This window comes from Saccopteryx leptura, chromosome 4, assembly GCF_036850995.1.
Source record: "Saccopteryx leptura isolate mSacLep1 chromosome 4, mSacLep1_pri_phased_curated, whole genome shotgun sequence".
In the NCBI taxonomy this organism is placed as follows: domain Eukaryota; kingdom Metazoa; phylum Chordata; class Mammalia; order Chiroptera; family Emballonuridae; genus Saccopteryx; species Saccopteryx leptura.
Genome location: NC_089506.1, coordinates 210,979,102 through 210,997,072, shown reverse-complemented (window position 1 = coordinate 210,997,072; position 17,971 = coordinate 210,979,102). Strand labels below are relative to the sequence as shown.

General features: G+C 58.9%; 2 protein-coding genes across 7 annotated transcripts in view; both read left to right on the top strand.

Annotated features, from left to right (window-relative positions):
• Positions 1–12,557, top strand: part of MGRN1 (mahogunin ring finger 1) — a 52,753-nt gene extending 40,196 nt beyond the window's left edge. Inside the window, exons 12-18 of one of the 2 annotated variants that reach the window (XM_066382691.1) lie at positions 1,414–1,479; positions 3,023–3,249; positions 4,465–4,582; positions 4,903–4,948; positions 6,553–6,651; positions 8,717–8,761; positions 10,923–12,557. In XM_066382691.1, coding sequence (XP_066238788.1) covers positions 1,414–1,479; positions 3,023–3,249; positions 4,465–4,582; positions 4,903–4,948; positions 6,553–6,651; positions 8,717–8,757 — 597 coding nt within the window. In that variant the 3' untranslated portion in view covers positions 8,758–8,761; positions 10,923–12,557. The remainder of the gene's footprint in view (positions 1–1,413; positions 1,480–3,022; positions 3,250–4,464; positions 4,583–4,902; positions 4,949–6,552; positions 6,652–8,716; positions 8,762–10,922) is intronic. The other variant, XM_066382690.1, reaches the window with a different exon arrangement.
• A 2,565-nt stretch (positions 12,558–15,122) lies between these two features.
• On the top strand, positions 15,123–17,925 carry NUDT16L1 (nudix hydrolase 16 like 1). 5 transcript variants are annotated; one of them, XR_010751168.1, is made up of 4 exons: positions 15,132–15,415; positions 15,491–15,821; positions 16,432–16,654; positions 17,632–17,925. XR_010751168.1 is itself a non-coding variant. In XM_066382688.1 (4 exons), the coding sequence occupies exons 1-3, from the start codon at positions 15,266–15,268 to the stop codon at positions 16,651–16,653; spliced, it is 633 nt and encodes a 210-aa protein (XP_066238785.1). In that variant the 5' UTR covers positions 15,143–15,265; the 3' UTR covers position 16,654; positions 17,632–17,925. The 5 variants fall into 5 exon arrangements, 4 of the variants coding, with proteins under 4 accessions (XP_066238786.1, XP_066238783.1, XP_066238785.1 ...); XM_066382688.1 differs by having other exon boundaries at positions 15,143–15,415; positions 15,491–15,751; XM_066382686.1 differs by having other exon boundaries at positions 15,131–15,415; positions 16,432–17,925.
• The last annotated feature ends 46 nt before the right edge of the window (positions 17,926–17,971 follow it).

Sequence of the window (17,971 nt, the reverse complement as noted above, 5' to 3'; positions counted from 1 at the left end):
CCAGACCCCTGCTGCCACGAGTGTTTTCACCTGTGAATCCATTTTCTTGGCTCTCAACTGAGGCTGTTTGGACCCAGTGATTCTTAGAGGTCCTGCAGACTCTCTAAGGAGAAAAGAGGACCACACCCTCTGAACCTGCACACCCACGGAATGGGCTCCTGGCGGGCCGGTGGGTACGATGTGCTCAACCCACGTTTCTGAAAATTGGATTAATGTTTAAAAATCTGGAAATTTTCCTGAAAACTCAGATTTATGGGTTGTCTTCCAGAATCCGAAGGGGTAGTCTGGAAGCTGGAGCCAGGCCCCCATCTCCCCGCCCCTCCTGGGGCAGCTGCACTGTCTGTATTGCTGCTGGGCCCTGTCAGCACCAGGGCGACCCCTCGGAAACTGGGCCCACCACATACTTAACATTGGACTTGGTTCGGGACACTGCATGCTTCTTCCAATGAGTTTTTGGGAGAGAGAAGAACAGCTCTGGGGTGTGATTTTCTGGGAAGAAGGACTCTGATTATTTCAGGGGTGGCTGCTCAGGTGGTTGGGTTTTTTGTTTGTGTTTGTCAATTGATTGATATTAGAGAGACAGTAGAGGGGGGAGAGGGAGAGAGAGAGAAGCATCCGTTTGTTGTTCCACTTAGTTGTGCATTCATTGGTTGCTTCCCGTATGTGCCCTGACCAGGGATCGAGCCCACAACCTTGGTGTTTCGGGACAATGCTCTAACCGACTGATCTAACCAACCAGGGCGTCAGGTGGTGGGTTTTTATTGTCGCTTGCGTGTTATGCTCTTGGTTTAAGTTTCTCCCTCTTATCCTGAGAGCTGAGACGCTGCCCACGGTGTAGGGTGGGCTGGGGTTTGGGTGGTAACCTCTGGTGCCTTCCTGTTTGGAGGGCTGTTCTCTGCCATGTGTCCTGTGTGAGCCATTTCCGTGTAGTACAAGTGAGAGCCCAAATTAGACATTTCCTCCATTGAATTTGTTAAGATCGTCACAAGCGGGGTGATTTGGGGCTGATTTTTCTACCCAGCCGCCATTAGGATTCAGAATTTGGTAATAAGTTTAAGAGGCTGGGTCAAGCCTCATGGAGGTGTCTGGGGCCTATGGGTCCCTACCTTGTGCCCAGTCAGGCCCACTGTGTGGGGACCCAACCACTGTCTTACCACCATGCCCAGGACCTGCGGGCGGGCCCTGGGGGGGACAGCTCTGCCAGCAGCATGGCTCCTGGAAGCTGCCTAGGTGTTCAGGCACCGCCCGGCCAGGCCCCTGAGGTCACACCTGCATCTGGGCAGTTCACGTGCACATGAAGTTTGCGAATTGCTGGCTGACCACACTCCTCGAAGCCAAACAGACCCTAGCCAGCCAGCTCCAGGGCCATATGGAGGGTGGTGGTTGTAAAATGTATGATTTTTATCTTGACAGTGTCCCTTTAAAAAATCAAAGTCGCACCCTGCCTCCCTGGCCAGCAAGAAACCTAAAAGGGAAACTGTAAGTGTATTCGGCCCTGTGGCCTCATCTCTGCCCCTTACCCTGATTGTTAAGCCAATGACAAGTACAGGAAGTCATTTTCACCCAGGCTGATGTGTTTGGTTATTTAATCAGTCAAATCCACTCTTCCCAGTCCCAGCGTCCCTGCCCAGAAAGGGAGTTTTGTGGAACAAGCGAAGCTCAAGGTCTCAGCAAAGAGCCGGTCTCTCGGGTCCCCGCTGCTGGGCGCCATTCCGGCCCCAAGCCGCCCCTCCCGCCAACTTTGCCTCTGCCCGCGGTCCCTGCGCCGTTTCCCTTTGTGTTCTTGCTGGCAGTGGAATGACATGGCGGTGGAACTAACGTGGCTGCTGGGTTTTGCAGACGGCACTCCTGGCGCTTGCTTGCGTCCTGCACCCCTGTCCTCTGCCCTCCCCCCTCCGGGTGGTAGCTTTTGGTTTTCCTGCATTTCCCCTGCATCTCAGGAAGCAGGCTGGAGGCCATGCAGTGTGTGGCCACCGGGCTGGGCCTCGGGGCAAGTGGAGAGGTGGAAGTCACTGGAGAGTCAACCTAGAGATAGGTGTTTTCCCTTTTTGGAGAGGTGACGAGGTTCAGAGTAATTATTTACCTTTAAAATTGAAGGTAGAGTGGGAGAAAATGCAGGCCACCGCTGGCTTAGGTGACCTGGGGACCCAGGAGGTGCTCACTGAGGGCAGAAGTCCCCCACCCTGGCTTCTCTGCCTCCCCTGTGGGCCCAGAATTGCTTCGCCCCCTCCCTGAAAGGCGGGCAGCCTTCCCCCCAGCCTGCCAGGTAGGCAGGTGGGGTTTCATAGGGAGTCCTTTGGAGCTGTTGCCCTTCACCGTATCTAATGAGAGTGAGGGGCAGGCAGCTGCCCCACCCCACGGGGCCCAGCACTGCCACGCCCCAGCGCCCAGCGGCCTTCTCCCTTCACTGTTAACCCTAAACGAGACGCAGCCTGTGACATGACTCACTCCCGGCAAGGGGAAGACGGAGCTTCTGAACCACACATTGCCCCTTGGATGCCTGCCTGCCGCCCCAAGTTCACGGAGGGTCCTGTCTGTGTTGTTGGGCAGAGCTCCCTGGGCGAGCAGGTCCTCCCAGGACTAGAACACACGTGCTTCCCACTGGTCCCTCTCCCCCCTGGCATGGCTTTGCCCCCCACCCGCTCCTTCCTCACTAACCCCTCTCACTCTCCGCCCCTCCAGGCAGGAACCTAAAGCCAGGTAGGGGCTGTCTGAGGCTCGGGATGGGGGTGGCTCTTCCCGATGCCCTCTGCACCCTCATGCTGGGCGTCAGGTGGGGTGTTTGGGTGCCCAAGGCTGTGTGCTGCAGCTGATGGCAAGAGCCCCGAGCAGGCTGTCTGGTGCCACTCCGGGGCTCATGGTGCCCCTCTGAAGGAGGGAGGTTTAAGTCCCCGAAAGGTAGAGGGGACAGGCAGTGGTCGGAAAGCAGGGTCTGGGGAGGAGAACATCTGTGGGACACAAGCCCAGGGCAGAGGGCGGGGAGCCTGGCCAGCACATCCCTCACCTGCTCTTGTCCCCTCAGAACTCTGACAACGTCCCGCCTGGCTTTGAACCCATCTCCCTGCTCGAGGCGCTCAACGGCCTTCGGGCTGTCTCCCCGGCCCTCCCCTCGGCTCCCCTCTATGAAGAGATCACCTACTCGGGCGTCTCGGACGGCTTGTCCCAGGCCAGCTGTCCACTTGCTGGGCTTGATCGAATCATGGAAAGCGGCCACCAGAAGAGCAAATCAAGGAGCAGGTCCCCGGACAGGTGAGGCTGGGCCAGGACTCCCTCTGGGGAAGGTTGTCTGGGAACCCACCCACCTGCTTTGTGGGCCGGGGCATGGGGGGAGTCTGCCGGTAGATAAGAAGAAGCACAAAGCAGGTTTACTTGTAATTTTAAATAATTTAAACAAATTTTTGTTATTGATTGATTTTAGAAAGAGGAAGGAGAAGAGAGAGAGAAACATTGATTTGTTGTTCCACTGTTGACACATACATTGGTTGATTCTTATATGTGCCCTGACAGGGGATTGAATGTGCAACCTTGGTGTATTAAGACAGTGCTCCAACCAACTGAGCTACCTGGCCAGGGCGTGTAGTTTTGAATAATTTTATAATGTGTTTCATTTGGTGATTCGCCAGAAAGATTCACACCACCAGTAGCAGGTTAGACTCACGGCTCAGGTTGATCCCAGCAAAGGCAGCAGGAGAAAAATGCATCAGTAGAGGCCAGAGGTGCCAGTGTCCTTTCCTGTCCCAGGCCGCACGGGAGCAGCAAACCACAGGGGGGTGTGCAGTATCTCGGACTGGGAGAACCGTTTGAGTTTAACAGTTCTGGAACTTTCTGGAGGTTTGTCACATGGGCACATCCTGCTGTGTGACCAGTGGTGACAACAGAAACCCGGCCACAGTGAAAGCAGGAGCACACCCTCCACCCTGTTTATGCCAGACAAGCAGGACTGTCACCACGTACAGAAGAAACCTTTGAAGGCCACGCGCCGTGGCGCCAGCCAGGGGCCCATCGTGGTTCGCTTAGACCCTTGCTGGATTCAGGGAGTCAGCCCTGCGGTGTCGTTCCTCGCCTGCGTGCTGGTTTTATACTAGGAGAGGATAAAGAAAGCTGGCTCTAGAAAACCAGCTGCGGCCCCTGCGACTCATACACACGGCAGAACCACTTCACAGATACAAGAAACCCAGGTCTCTCCTGCTGCCTCCCACGCCAGCCCTCCCAGCCCGGGGCGTGCCATCACGATTCTCTTCTTCCGGCAGTGAACAGCCGTGTTCGGGCCTCTGCCAGCGCCCAGGTGGATGGCCTCCGCGCCTGCTGACCAGCACACTGCTGGCACTCGCCAACGCCCGCGCTCCCTGCGCATCTGCTCTGCAGCCCCGGGCACACCTGCGAGTTCTCCCGCACACGGCCTGGCTTTGGTGGGGCTGGCGTTCCTCGCGCACCTGTCCTTCATGCCGCCTTCTCTGCCCACAGCACCCTGCGGTCCCCGTCATCCCCCATCCATGAAGAGGATGAGGAGAAGCTCTCCGATGACTCTGACGCCCCGCCCCTGCCGAGCGGGGCCGTGCTGGCGCTGAGCAGCTCCCCGGAGGTGAGGCCCTGCCCCTGCCACCCGCTCAGTCCTGCCTGCCTGCCGTCTGGGTTCCGCTGCTTGTCCGTTGGCCTCTGAGGCCTGTGTCCTGGTGTGGCCCGGGCCTGTGCCGTTCCCTCCTTCAGTGGACCTGGCCCAGCTCTGACTTTTCTTGGCCTGTTTCCTCCTGGGGGGGGGGGGGTGGGCACTGGCAAAGAGGCTGTGGGAGGCGCCCAGGAGACGTGTCCTGGACTGACAGTTGCAGCTCGCCCTGCAGCCTGGACCTGGGCACCAGTCCGGGGTCAGCGCCGTAGCTCCTTGCTCATTTCCCCGTTTCCTAGAGTTTCCTTACGGAGGAGGTTGACGAGAGGTCGTCACTCAAGCAAGGTAAGCCGTCTCCTTCCTTTAGGGCAGTTTCTGTGCCACCAGCCCTGGAGGGAGGGTGGGGCCTCCGGCTGACTCTCCTGGAGACTTCTGGAAGGGAGTCGCCGTGCCCTCCTGGGAGCCACACTGCAGTCACTGGGCTGTCTCAGAGGACAGCCACCGCTGCTCCTGGTGTCCCTTCTGCCATCCCTTCTTGGGCAGCGGCAGTCATTTTATTTCCAACCTGGATCGTTCTGCATGTGGTCAGTTCCCCACGAGTGACCTCCTGCACAGCCACCAGCCTGGCCTTGGGCTGTGCCCTTGGGGCTGTAGTTCTGCTGGCACCTACAGAGACCAAGGACCTCTGTGTGGGCGTGGGCGTGGTCCAGCCGATGGCCAAGGTGTGGGCACAGGGCTCAGCTGTGTCCAGGTCTCCTGAGACGGTGAAGGGGCTGCCACCTCTCCTGCCTGGAAGGTTCAGCACGAAGCAGCCTGTGGGGTCAGGTCCCAGCTGCTGTCACATGTACTGGGCCCTGAGTCAGGGGTGACCCTGCCTGACCTCACAGGGGTTATGGGACATAGTGGGGTGCTTTCCTCTGCCAGCTGGGGAGAAGCCATCTCTTTGCTGTCCTGGGCATTCTCCCTGGTGTTGGGTAGATGATGAAATGGGCTCAGGATTGGTGTTGGGGGAGACCAAGGCCACTTAAGGTGAAAGAGCCAGGAGGTGGCCCTTGCTGGCTGGCTCCCAATCCTGCAGGCTGGGAAAGGCCTCCAAAATAGCCTGCAGATGCTCCACTGCTGTCACCCCTTGCCAGGGGTCCACTGTCCAGCAGTGCACTGTGGGGACCCATGTCCCTCCCAGGAGCAGCCCCACACACATGTGGGGGCCCTGCCTGTGGGCTGCTGGTCCAGGGTCCTTCGGCTTGGTGCGAGTGTGGGTGCCCAAGGCAGGGTGCCTGGGTTTAGAGGTGTCTGTTTCTGGAAGCACAGTGCCATCGCTCTCTGCCTGGCATGGTGCAGGGCAAACCACCCTGCCGCTCCGGCCTTGGCTTCCGCCTCTCTGTCGGTTGGCTTTTCCTGCCAGTGCGCAGTGTGTGGCGGGACCAGGCCAGGTCGCCCTCTAGTGTGCCGTCACAGGGTCTGGGCCCCTTTCTACAGCAGAGACCTCCCCACAAGGACACCCTTGGCAGCACTGAGAGCAGTGTGGGTCCGAGGCTGGGAGCTGGTGTGTGAGAGGGACGGCCACACTCGCGGAGCCCCCTGGAGCACCGGGCAGGACCCGCCATGGGTGTGGGTGGACCGAGGGCCGCTGCCCCGCCTGCTCATCCACAGAGATACACAGGAGACACTGATGTTACCGTTTCATCTTGTTTCTCAAACTTGAGCCATGTAATTTTTTATGATAAAAGTAAAACAAAAGCCTCATGCTGGGGGTGCGAGAGAGGGAAAGAGAATAGGAAACATCTACCTCTGGGGTCCTGGGAGGGCAGAGGGGGGATTGGGATGGGTCTGGGCCCCTAGTGGCCGCAGTGTCCATAGGGAAGGAAGATGGGTTCCCGGGGCTCCCGGCTGGAGAGCTGGCTGGATTCCCCCTGCTGTGGGTCCCTGACCTGCTCCCTCCTCTGCAGGGAGCCGTGTACCCTCCATCGAGAATGTCCTGCAGGATGGCAGCCCTGAGCCCTGCGGTTGTTGCCAGCCCGGCCCCCCTGCTGACATCTACCTTCCAGGTAACAGCACTCAGCCTGTGGGCTCGGGGGGCCTGCCAGGCCTGGGAGTGGTGCCTGGACTGTCCCCATGGCGCCGGGTCTTGCTCTGACTATTCGGGGGGGGCTGACCTTGGGGAGCCTGCTCCCTCTCCCTGCTCTGAGCCCACGCTCCTTCCATCAACCCTTGGAGCACAGCCAGGCTGTCTCCATAGTCACTCCTCCAGCCCCTGGCTTTTTGGGGCAGAGCCTGTGCCCCTTGCGCCCCAGGGCCAGCTCAGCCTCCGGAAGGAAGGAAGGGCTGTGTGTTTACGGGCATGGTCCTTTTCCCCATCCGTCTTGTGCCACTTCCATTTCTTCCTTCGTCCATGGTTCTGGCAGGCTTGGGCCTCTGCCCAGGGCGCTATGAACAAAGCCTGTCTTTAGCCTACACGGGCCACCAGCTCTCCACCACCTGCCTGAGTTCCCTGGAGAAGCGGTGCATCCCAGCCAGGACACGGGCGGACAGGCTGGCTGGGGGCTGCATGCCAGTGAGGCTCGAGGTCGCTGCGAACGGTTGTTTCTCTTCCCCTTTTCCACGGCCTCCACCGGGGCCTTTTGGCCTCAGCTCCTCTGCTCTCTGCTCTTTTGGGCCAAAATCCTTAGCTTCAAGTCGTGGGCTGTAAATATGGGGGATGGGAGTGGGGAGGCTCTCATGCCCATGCTGGCACCTGCTAGGACGCCATCTGCGGTTCTGGGATGAAGATAAATAGCCACGTTGCCCCAGAGAGCATGGCTCCTGCCACGTGGCTGCGGAGCCCCTGCACCCCCTGCCAGCCCCCCGGCCTGCCCCTGGAGCCGTCGTTGCCTGGTCCCTGGTGACCTGGCCTGGGCATTGGGTTGCTGTGATGTGCTTTGATTTGGAAGGGCCTCTCGCCCCCACTGCAACTTCTAGACGAGCAGCCTGTGTAGACAGTGAGAAAGCAGCACAACTCTTGATTAAGTGGCACCTATGGGCCAGCCCACAGGGCCAGCCACGGGCAGAAGCGTACCCGAGAGTAACACAGAATGCCAGCCAGTTCTTTGGCTGTGATTCACACTCGGGGGAGGTGAGCCAGGAGAGGACTGGATACTGTGGGCCGTGGGTGAGTCCCGATCCCGCGGGGCAGGTGCACTTTGGCGCCGTGAGGGGCATGTTGTCTCCATAGAGCCTCTGCAGTGCCACCCCTCACCCTTCACTCGAATGGCCCACAGAGTGCTCGGGTCTGCAGGGTCAGGACAGGCCACAGCCACTGGGCTCAGCCATGGTGAGGCTCGGACCCTGGCTGGTGAGCCCCCAGGCCGGGAGCTCCTGTGTGGGGCGGGAAGCAGTTGGCTGGACATGGTAGAGAAGAGGCTGGAGTCTGCACTCGGCCTGACTGGACAGCAGGGCGGGCAGTGTCTGGCCCCTAAGCCCAGGCCCCACCCTGGCTCTGTCCTGCCCTGCTGCCGAGCAGGGTGGGCCTCGGGGCCTGTGTCTGCTCCCCCACAGCAGCACTGACTGCGGCTGGGCGAGGGAGGGGGCCGGCTGAGCGCATGTTCCTGTCTTCTGGTCACGTGCCCGCTCTTCCGTTCTGCTCTTGGCTTTTTGCAGTTAGGGAAGGACCTGAGCATCCTTCACATCTGTGTGTCTTCATTGTAACAACTGCACAGCTATTTTCTGGATGGATGAAGCACAGTATAGTGAATCTTTGTGTTCCCTGTTGCCGGGGAAAATATGATGTTGGGGAAAATCCATGAATAGTGAAAACCTAGATGCCTGTGTTCTGGCAACCCTGTGGGGCGGGGCCCTTCCTGGGTTCCACCTCCTCCCTGGGTCAGCTCGGTCTGGCCCCCATCCTTCCATCGGCTGACTTCCTCTGCATGAGAATCTGGCCCAGTGCTGTTTCTCGGGACATATATCTAGCCTATATCCGTCTTTCGTTCCAGCACATTGGCTTGTGTGGGCATTTCCTTTCCAGCCTCCCGGCCCTCAGGGCTGCTTGTCCCAAAGCCAGTGCGTCTGCTGTGGACTGTGCCGGTCTGTCCGAGCCTTTGCTAACCAAGCTCCATCTCTCTCCTCCTCTCACAGCCCGGGGGCCCGACTCCTGCTCTGTCGGTATAGAGGAATAAGCTGGTACGTGATCGCCGTCACACGCATGGCGGGTGGCTCAGGGTCCTCCTTGGCAGGGGACTAGAGAGGATCCCCCAGCTGCTTCTCCTTCCTGCTCCCTCCCTGGGGCTTCCTCCCTCTCCGTGTCTTCTCGTGGGCCCTGGACTCTCCACCAGAGCTCTCCCAGTGCCGCTGCACCTTTGCCCCAAAGAGGTAGTCCTGGGGGTCTGATGCTGGCTTTGGCACCAGGGTCTTCCACTGGGACCTGGTGGCCTGGTCAGGCTCTGCCAGCCTTTAGGGCTCCAGGAACAGGGACCGAACCCTAGCTGAGACCCTACCACATCTGCTACTTATCTGTCCCCAACCCACCTCTGGAATCCAGAATGCCAGTACTCTCTGATATCAGTCTATTAGGAAGTCATATGAAGTTGACTTTTTTAAAAAATATATTTTCCTGAAGTGAGAAGTGGAGAGGCAGAGAGACAGATTCTACATGTGCCCGACCAGGATCCACCTGGCAAGCCCACTAGGGAGTGATGCTCTGCCCGTCTGGGGCATTGCTCCATTGCAACCAGAGCTATTCTAGCACCTGAAGTGAGGCCATGGAGCCATCCTCAGCACCCGGGCCAAATTTGCTCTAATGGAGCCTTGGCTGCGGGAGGGGAAGAGAAAGACAGAAAGGAGAGGGGGAAGGGTGGAGAAGCAGATGGGCGCTTCTTCTGTGTGCCCTGGCTGGGAATCGATGAAGCTGACTTCTCACCTGACAGGGAGGTGCCCTCTACCTGGGTGACCCAAATAGACATTTTGCAGAAGGTGCTTCTAGGAATACCACCAAGAAATGAGCCATATGTGTTGGGGACCTCCTCCCCCTTCTTCAGGTGACATTAGTGCCGCTGAGAAATCTGGTGATAGAGAACCTGGTACCTTTGGTGGCCCAGGTTTTCCCAGATACGTGTGGCATGGAATGCTCCAACAGGACCCTGGCTTGTCCAGGCAGCAAAGCCCGCAGCCCCAGCTGGAAGACGGTCCGGAGGCCGGCCTCCCTCCTGGCCGGCAGCCCAGAGCCCAGGCTTTGCTGTCTGTCCACCTGCTTTGACAGCTGCTCTTATGTTCCCACAAACCTCTCGTCCCCCTTGCACATCTCTTCTGACAAACCTTACCCTCTACTGAAATGGTCCGGCACTTTTATGGTTGGTCCCAGCCTCCCCAGGGGAAGATGTTGAGTGTTGCAGTTTAGGTAAAACTTGTAGAAGTAGGGAACAGGCCAGCCCAAGCTGCAGAGAATACATTTCACCTGCAGGCTGAATGGCAGAGCCGACTTCCTGCATGGAGCCCCAGCTCCTAAGATAACAGTCCCCTGTCTGATGTGGTGGCGCAGTGGATGAAGCGTCAACTGGAATGCTGAGGTCGCCAGTTAAAAACCCTGGGCTTGCCCAGTCAAGGCACATGAAGCAACTACTATGAGTTGATGCTTCCTGCTTCATTGCTCTCTCTCTCTCTCGCTCTCTCTCTCTTAAAAAAAAAGAAAGACAGGAAATAAAGGAGAGAGGAAAGAAAACAGGCAGTCACTGGCAGAAGTAGGCTTGGTCTGCAGAGGCCCGTGGAGCCCACCTGTGGGGTGGCCGTGCATTCTGCAGCTCTGAGAGGTGTGCTGGTCCTTCCACTGTGCAACCCCAGATCACGGCTCCCCACCCAAACGCCTGGGGTGGGGGCAGACCCAGCCCCTCCTGGCACTGGGGAGGCGACTGTGGTAACAACAGGCCTCTCGGGGGGCCAGCTGGACTCCTGGGCTGCTCTGGCACCGGTTGTGCCCCCAGTCCCCATCTGCTCACTTCTCTTGGGGCTGAATGAATCCCAGCCTAACCTGGTCGGGAAGCTGTGGACAGGGGCTGGTCAGTTTCCAGGAGCACAGACGCTGTCAGGGCAGGACACACTGGGGTCAGCAGCCCCAGACGCCCTGTTCTGTCCCAGGGCTGCAGCTGCTGCTCACACCCTGCTCACTCACCTGGGGCTGGGGTGCTCCGGGCCTCGGGTCCACCACAGGCACGCGTACACAGCGGAGGGTGCCGTGTGGCCCTGCCCTCCGGGCTTGGGAGTGGGTGGGAACCCAGAGCCTGGCGGGTGAGGGAGCAGGTGGGGGGATGACTTCCAAGCCTGACCCTCTTGCCTCTCCTCCCACCTGCAGGCTGGCCCACCTCTGTGGAGATGCCCCGAAGCCTCACCACTACGGGCCCCACCCAGCAACTGCCCGGTGGCTCCAGTCCTGACATCGGGGCCACCAACCTGACTCCATTCTGAGAGCCTGACTGGCTGGCAGCATGGAGCCCTCAGCTCCCACCAGACTGCTGAGGGGCTGTCTAGACTCCAGTGAGGCCCCGGCCTCTCTTATCTGCACACCCATCATAGCCACAGCTCGGAGGGGCCTGCCACCCTTGACTGAAGAGAGCACAGTGGACTGTCCCCTCTGACAAACCCTTTTTTCTGCGGTCTCTGTATTTGTAAATGGTACAAGATGAAGGAAAACCCCTTTCTGTCTCAGGCACTGAGCTCTGGGGTTCCCCCAAATGCCTTGTTGGCTGAGGGGCTGGGGCTGGGGGCTGGTGACCCACATGTCCCACATTGACTTTATCCAGGCCCCCAGCGTCTATTTGGGTCACCCAGGTAGAGGGTACCTCCCTGGGAACTCAGCAGACTGGCAGGAGAGGGTTTATTGATGGGTGAAGTACTGTCTTCACAGGAGGTATTACTGGGGGCCTTGTCGGGGAAGGAACGGAAGTGGGATCCAAGTCACAGACAATGAAGGAAACGGTGCCTGTCCCCTGCCCCTGTGTGTGGCCTGGCTGGCACTGCTGCTTTGTGCCCTGTTGCTTCCCCTTCCTTCGGGCACTTTGGTACAAGGCTGCCTCCCATAGCTCGCATCCCTGCCCCGAGGCCCTGCCTCTGGGCAGCCCAGGCGCTCGAGCCTGGGGTCTGGGTGTGGGTCTGGGTCTGCAGGTGCAACTGTTGGCAATGTTTGGTCTAGTGGCCCCGCTCCAATCCTGCACCTTCTCAGAGGTGGCTTTGCACACATCCTCCGACCCCCTCCAGGTGGAGGGGCTTCTGTTCCGCTGGTCCACCCGCCCCAGGAGGGACCTGGGCAACTTCTCTGCTTCCTTTGTGCCATTTAAATGTCCCTTTGTGTTTCTCTTCTGTTTGTTGTCTGGGGCTCCTGTGGCGTCTCCTGTGGCAGATCCCATCTGAGGCGGCCTCATCTTTCTTTAGGATAAACCACCTGTGCCCCAGAGAGGCAGAGGGGGCACCCCGCCTTGGCGCATGGTGCACAGGCTGCCTCGCGGGGGCCGGGGGCCGGGGAAGCAGAGCGGTTCAGTTCCCGAGGAGCTGCCTTGGGAAGGGGATGGTTCTGGGCGGCCAGCAGCCATCCACGGAGCACCTGCACAGCTGGGGGCTCTGTCCAGTGGGGTCTTCGTTCTCTTCGCAGTTGGGCCTGTGAGCAGAGCGCTGTCTTATGCACAGCTCTCAGCCATGCTCAGGCCACCTTCCCTGGTCGCTTGGCTCCCTGTCCCGCCTCCCCTCCCGCCCACTGGTGTGCTCACGGGTGCACACATGCACACACACACAGGCTGGCCATCTCCCTGTCCTCACCCTCCTCACCCGCCAACACCCTGGCCCCTCGCCGTTGGCATTGGTGCCAGTACTCTGAAGGACAGGAAGCAGACTGCCCTGTCCTGGACTTACATGTGCTATCATTTGATGTATTCTTATTGGCTAGTTTTTGTTCGTTTTTACTGTATATTTATAGTAATAAAATCATGCAGCAATATCCTGTCCACTCCTTTCTGCACACAGCACTGCAGGACCCTGGCTGTTTGTTGGTCATGGTCAGGAGGCAGGACTGCTGAGTGGCTAGTGGTGGCCCTGACACCCTCACAAGCAGTCTGAACACCAGCCTGTGGCCACAGCCTCATTTCTTTGTGTGTTTCATCAGTGAGGTCTGACTCCAGGAGGGAGTGAGGGCAGCGTGAGATGCCATGTGTGATGCTCCTGGTTACAGCCATGCCCATTGTCCTGGTTCTTGGGCTGGATCGAAGGGTTCGTGGGGATTCAGCTTGGTCTTCTGAGCAAGTAGAAAAGAAGCCCACGGCCTCCAGTTTTGTGAGAGGCTGCTGCAGTCCCCATCTGCATTGCTGACCTATCCCATAGATGTTTCCTGAGCACCTACCGTGTCCAGCAGAGGGCAAGATGGGCGGGGTTCAGGCCTCTGCGAGCTGGTTCTAGTCAGTGAATCTGCACAAGTAAATCCACGTCTTCCTAGATTCGGTTACTACAGTATTAGGAAGAGAGCAGATGACAAGATGGAGTCACATGGGGGCTTAATTTAACCCGTGGTCTGGAAGAGCACCCATGTAGCTTGTACAGTCTGTGCAAAGGCCCGGAAGGAGGAGCGAGCCTAGGGTGTCCACTAAGTGGAAAGAAGTGCAAGTGGCCGGAGCATCGGAATTGGGGGATGTGGTGCAGATACTGCAAGACCTTGTAGGGACAGAGTTTTATTCTAAACAGGTGTTTAAGGAAGGGAGTGACTCATTCCAGATGTCATGTGTGGAATGGATTGGAGGGCAGTTTTAACTGCCATGATGCTGGAATCTGACTGGGAACTCTGCTTGACTTGTCTTCCCTTTCCAGCAAGTGGGTTCCCAGTAGGGAGAAGATGCCCCAGAATGCCCAGGCAGCTGTTTGTACCACCGCTGGTCAGCAGGGCCCCCAGCTCCTTTGCAGACACAGTTCCAAGTTGCCTCCACAGGCCCCTTTAATTCAGGCACTCGAGAATGGAACCAGTGTTCTGGGTCTGGCATGGTCCTAGTGTGGGTAGAAAGGTTGCTTAGAAAGGTGCTCAGGGTCAGATGAGTTCTTACAGGGACTAAACTGGATCTCCTTACTTCCCCCAAACACCCATCTCCTTCGTAATGTCTGGTGTCAGGGAGGAGTCGGGCGCAGGGTGCCGTTCCTCGGTGCTGCACATTGGCCCTGGGTGTGGGTCACGCCCTGCAGCCTGGACACGCGGCCCTCTCTTTATGGGCCCTTCCCCTCCGTGACTTCTCCCCTTCAGACACAGTTACTTGCCCTGGGACCCGGCCTCCTCCTGTCAGCCACAGCTACCCCCTCTGAGCCCTGACTCTGGCGAGGACCACAGGGAGAGTCTTCCTCTGGATCCTAATCCTGCATACCTCCTGACAGAACACACAGGGACCAAATGTGAGTTTCTGGTGGATCCCACCAACCCTTGCCTGCCCTCTCCCGCCTCTCTCATCTGCTCAGCCTTGTTCAGGGTAGCCTTCCCCTTGCCACACACCCTGACCTCACTGCATGGCTCTCCCCAGACTGTGCCCCGGCACTCATCCGAGTTTCTTCAATTAGCAAACCCATGCTCACAGTGGGGAGGCAAATGGGAGTTTTGGCTAGCTGGTGGAGTGAGTGGCACCAGAACTCAGGAACCCTGCAACTTTTCTCCTGCACAATGGGTCAAGTACTTGAGGTGGAAGGCAGGAGGTTTTCTGTTGTGGATACTTAGTAAGAGACAGCGAAAATCTAGGGTAGTATCCTGGCTCTATTACCAACTACAGAGCGCCCTTAGGCAAGTCCTGCCCCTATGAGCCCACGTCCTCTTTCTTCTCTTCGGGAAATTGAGAAGACCCCATTTCCTCCAACAGTACCTGGCATATGATCCCTGATTTGGAAGATACTTGGCGCACTGGGCTGGGAGCTTGGTACTTAAGTCACTCAGGCCTTAGCCAACTGAGTGTAGGGAGCCCCAGGGCTTTTCACTATCCACCGCAGGTCAGGGCTGAGCGTGGACTCGGACTGGGGGGCAGTTGGAGCCCCACCAGGCCCTTCTTTCGTGCTGTTACGCAGTCAGGTAGAGCAGCAGTGACCTTTGGAGTACTTCGCGGGTTGTAGGTGCCCAGGACTGTGGGGTTGGTGTGCCTGCAGGGAAGGGTTGTGTTCTCTGGTTGCAGGACTAAGCAGAGTCCTTCTGGGGGAGGCAGGAGGCGTCCACGTGCCCAAGGATGCGCTAGGGTAGGGCACGCGACTCGGCCTCGCCAAGGGCAACGTGCTGCCTTCTTTTCGACGGGCAGTCTGAACCCCGATCTTTCACCATCCCCGGCCTGCAGGCTCCGCGCACAACAGGCCTGAAGCCTTACGTCCCTAGCCCCTGAGGTCTAGCTCGGACCTCCAAGAGCGCGGCTGGCACGTTGCATCCTGGGCATTGTGGTTTTCGAGTGCCACGGGCTGAGCGACCGCTCGGAGTTCGCAGCTATTGGGTGCAGGCTGAGGGGCGCACCTGTCCTCCCTTTGCACACGCCCTTTGCGCCTCTCAACGACGTGTCTGTGCGTCATGGTGGGCTCCGTCCCGATACGCATCTGCAATTGGCGGAGAGGGGCACGCTGCCTGTGGATTGGTCAGGTGCTGCGGGGGCGGGTCAACGCACGCACATAAGAGGAGGGGCCCCGAGTGCCGGGGGCAGAGTCAAGATGTCCGCAGCGGTTCCAGAGTTGAAGCAAATCAGCCGGGTGGAGGCGATGCGCCTCGGGCCGGGCTGGAGCCACTCGTGCCACGCCATGCTGTACGCTGCGAACCCCGGGCAGCTTTTCGGCCGCATCCCCATGCGCTTCTCGGTGTTGGTGAGGACGCGGGCGGGCGGACGGGGGCCGGGGCGCCGCTCGGACCCGCGCCCGTGACCCGGCGCTCCCTTGTAGATGCAGATGCGCTTCGACGGGCTGCTGGGCTTCCCCGGGGGCTTCGTGGACCGGCGCTTCTGGTCCCTGGAGGACGGACTGAACCGGGTGCTGGGCCTGGGTCTGGGCTGCCTGCGCCTCACCGAGGCCGACTACCTGAGCTCGCACCTGACCGAGGGCCCGCACCGCGTCGTGGCTCACCTGTACGCGCGGCAGCTGACGCTGGAGCAGCTGCACGCCGTGGAGATTAGCGCGGTGCACTCGCGCGACCACGGCCTGGAGGTGGGGCCGCCGCCCGGGCCCCGCCCCCCACCCCGGGCTTTGGCTCTGGCCCCGCGGAAGGCATCGATGGGTAACACGTCCTCTTGAGGGTCCCCTTGCCGGGCTGAGGTGTGGGTGGGAGACCGGGGCCCCCTCGGGGCTGTGTTCCATCTGCCTTGCTGCCTGCCATTGCCAATCCTGGGAGTGGGGAGTGGGATTGGTTGGGATTTGGGATGGTGCGGGACCTGCTCGAGGTGGTGGGAAATTGAAGAGCTGAAAAGGGGACTTGTCGGGCTGGTAATGAAGGAGGTTGGGACCTCACTGTGTGGGGGCTGAAGGCTCTTGTGATTTGGGGGTGTTACGGGCTGGAGGTGCCAGGAGTGACAGTGTGCTTGGGGTTCACCGGCTAGAAGTGGAGCATGGGGTGCGGGCTGGAGGGCTTTGTGCCAGCGAATGAGGCTGGAACTTGAGGATGCAGAGGGTGCTAAGTGCATGAGGTGGCCTTGAAACTCGCTTGGGGAGGGGAGGGCTGCACCACTCCAAAGCAGCGGGCTGGCTTCTGCCTAGCAGACCCAGCCTTGGTCTCCCATTGTCCTTGGCAACCCGGCTTCCTTTCCCTGGCCTAGCAGTTCACAGGTCCCTTCTGCAAGGGCTGTGCTATTGGTGTGGGGCCTGGCTCCAACCCTGTTCTTTTTGTGCAGGTGCTGGGTCTTGTGCGGGTTCCGCTCTACACCCAGAAGGACCGAGTTGGTGGCTTTCCCAACTTCCTGAGCAACGCCTTCATCAGTACAGCCAAATACCAGCTCCTCTTCGCCCTCAAGGCGCTCAAGATGATGCCCGAGGAGAAGCTGGCTGAGGCTGTGGCTGCAGCCACTGAGAAGCAGAAAAAGGCCCTGGAGAAGCTGCTCCCATCTTCTTCCTGAGGTGGCTCCTGTACCACGTGTCTGTCACCCCCTGGCTGTCTGTGCTCATGAGCTGAGAGTGGGCCCTGAAATTCTGTGGGAGTGTTTTCTAGCGTGTTTGTGACCCTTTCTGACTGTACGGGGCAAATGGGCATCCCATCATCTCCACTGCCTGGGGCAGTCACAGGGCTAGCTGGGCCCTGCCCAGTTGGTCAGTGGGTAGCCTGTGGTGCTGGGCCTGGCTCTCTAGACTCAGGACATTCTCACCCATCTGGGGGCTCAGATCCTCCTCTTTGAGTCTCATGGGCTGGTGGAGGCCCTGACGCTGCCTGACTCCCCAAGTGGGTAGGTACACACACTCAGACCAGGGAGTAGTGGTTCTCACGGAGGACGCCTTTGTTACACTTGACCCATTCCTGCTCCTGCCCTCTGTGCCAGCTCCAGGGCCTAGAGAAGAGCCAGTTTGGGTAGGATGCTGTACTATTCATTTTGGCTGTTTGCTTTAATTGGTTAATTTCCTTTTCTGTGTGATCTATGGATGAAGCTTCAAAATCACTTTACCCCACTGGGGCTTGGTCCCCAAGGACAGTCAGGGCCATGGCCCAGCTGTAGATGGAGTTGTTGAAGGGACAGTGAAGTGACTCCTTGGCTACTCTGTTCTTTGGTCCCGACTGCATGCCCAGGGCTGGGCACAGAAGGGCATCCCCTTTCTTCTCCCACTACCTGGAGACTTAAGGACAGGGCTGGGTCCAAAAGTACTGGGCACCATTCAAAGTCAAACTGCTGCAGTCCTCGTGTCTCGGGTGGGGCTGCTGTCCACTTCCCCACTTACATGTGACACTACCAACCACAGACCTCTCTGGGCCACTGGCTTGGTTGGGGGCTTCTGTGCTGAAACCGTCCCCAAGAGGCCTCTTCTGATCCTGGTGGCTCTGCCTGTTCGGGCTCAGGCTGCTGCTCTTGCCTGTGCTTTGAAAGCCTCCTTTTCTCCACTCCCAGTATGGTCTGCAGGCAGTTCCTGGGGCTGGTTTGGAAATACCCGCCGAATATGCAGAACGACAACAGCAGAGCCACCGCAGGCAGGACAGTCACCACCCACAGTCTCCTCTATGGCCCTATGTCTCGCAAAATTCTCAACAAAGCTGCTGGCAAGTTTTTGCAGTGCCTGCCCAGCCTATTACGGAAAGTGGTGCTCCCAGCCCAGCCTGGGCGTCTGTTCCACCTCCCAGCCTTGCTGAAGCAGCCACACTGGGCAAAAGCACTTCGCTTTGTAAATAAAACACCCGTACCTTGCTCCTCTCTTAGTTTCTGGGGCATGGGGGGGGGGGGGGGCGCGCTT

Excerpts from the sequence above, each read along its gene's own strand:
- NUDT16L1 (XM_066382686.1), top strand. The coding sequence starts at position 15,266 with ATGTCCGCAGCGGTTCCAGAGTTGAAGCAAATCAGCCGGGTGGAGGCG. Across the intron at positions 15,416-15,490 it reads CCATGCGCTTCTCGGTGTTG|ATGCAGATGCGCTTCGACGG; the intron begins GTGAGGACGCGG and ends GCTCCCTTGTAG. Across the intron at positions 15,822-16,431 it reads CCCGCGGAAGGCATCGATGG|GTGCTGGGTCTTGTGCGGGT; the intron begins GTAACACGTCCT and ends CTTTTTGTGCAG.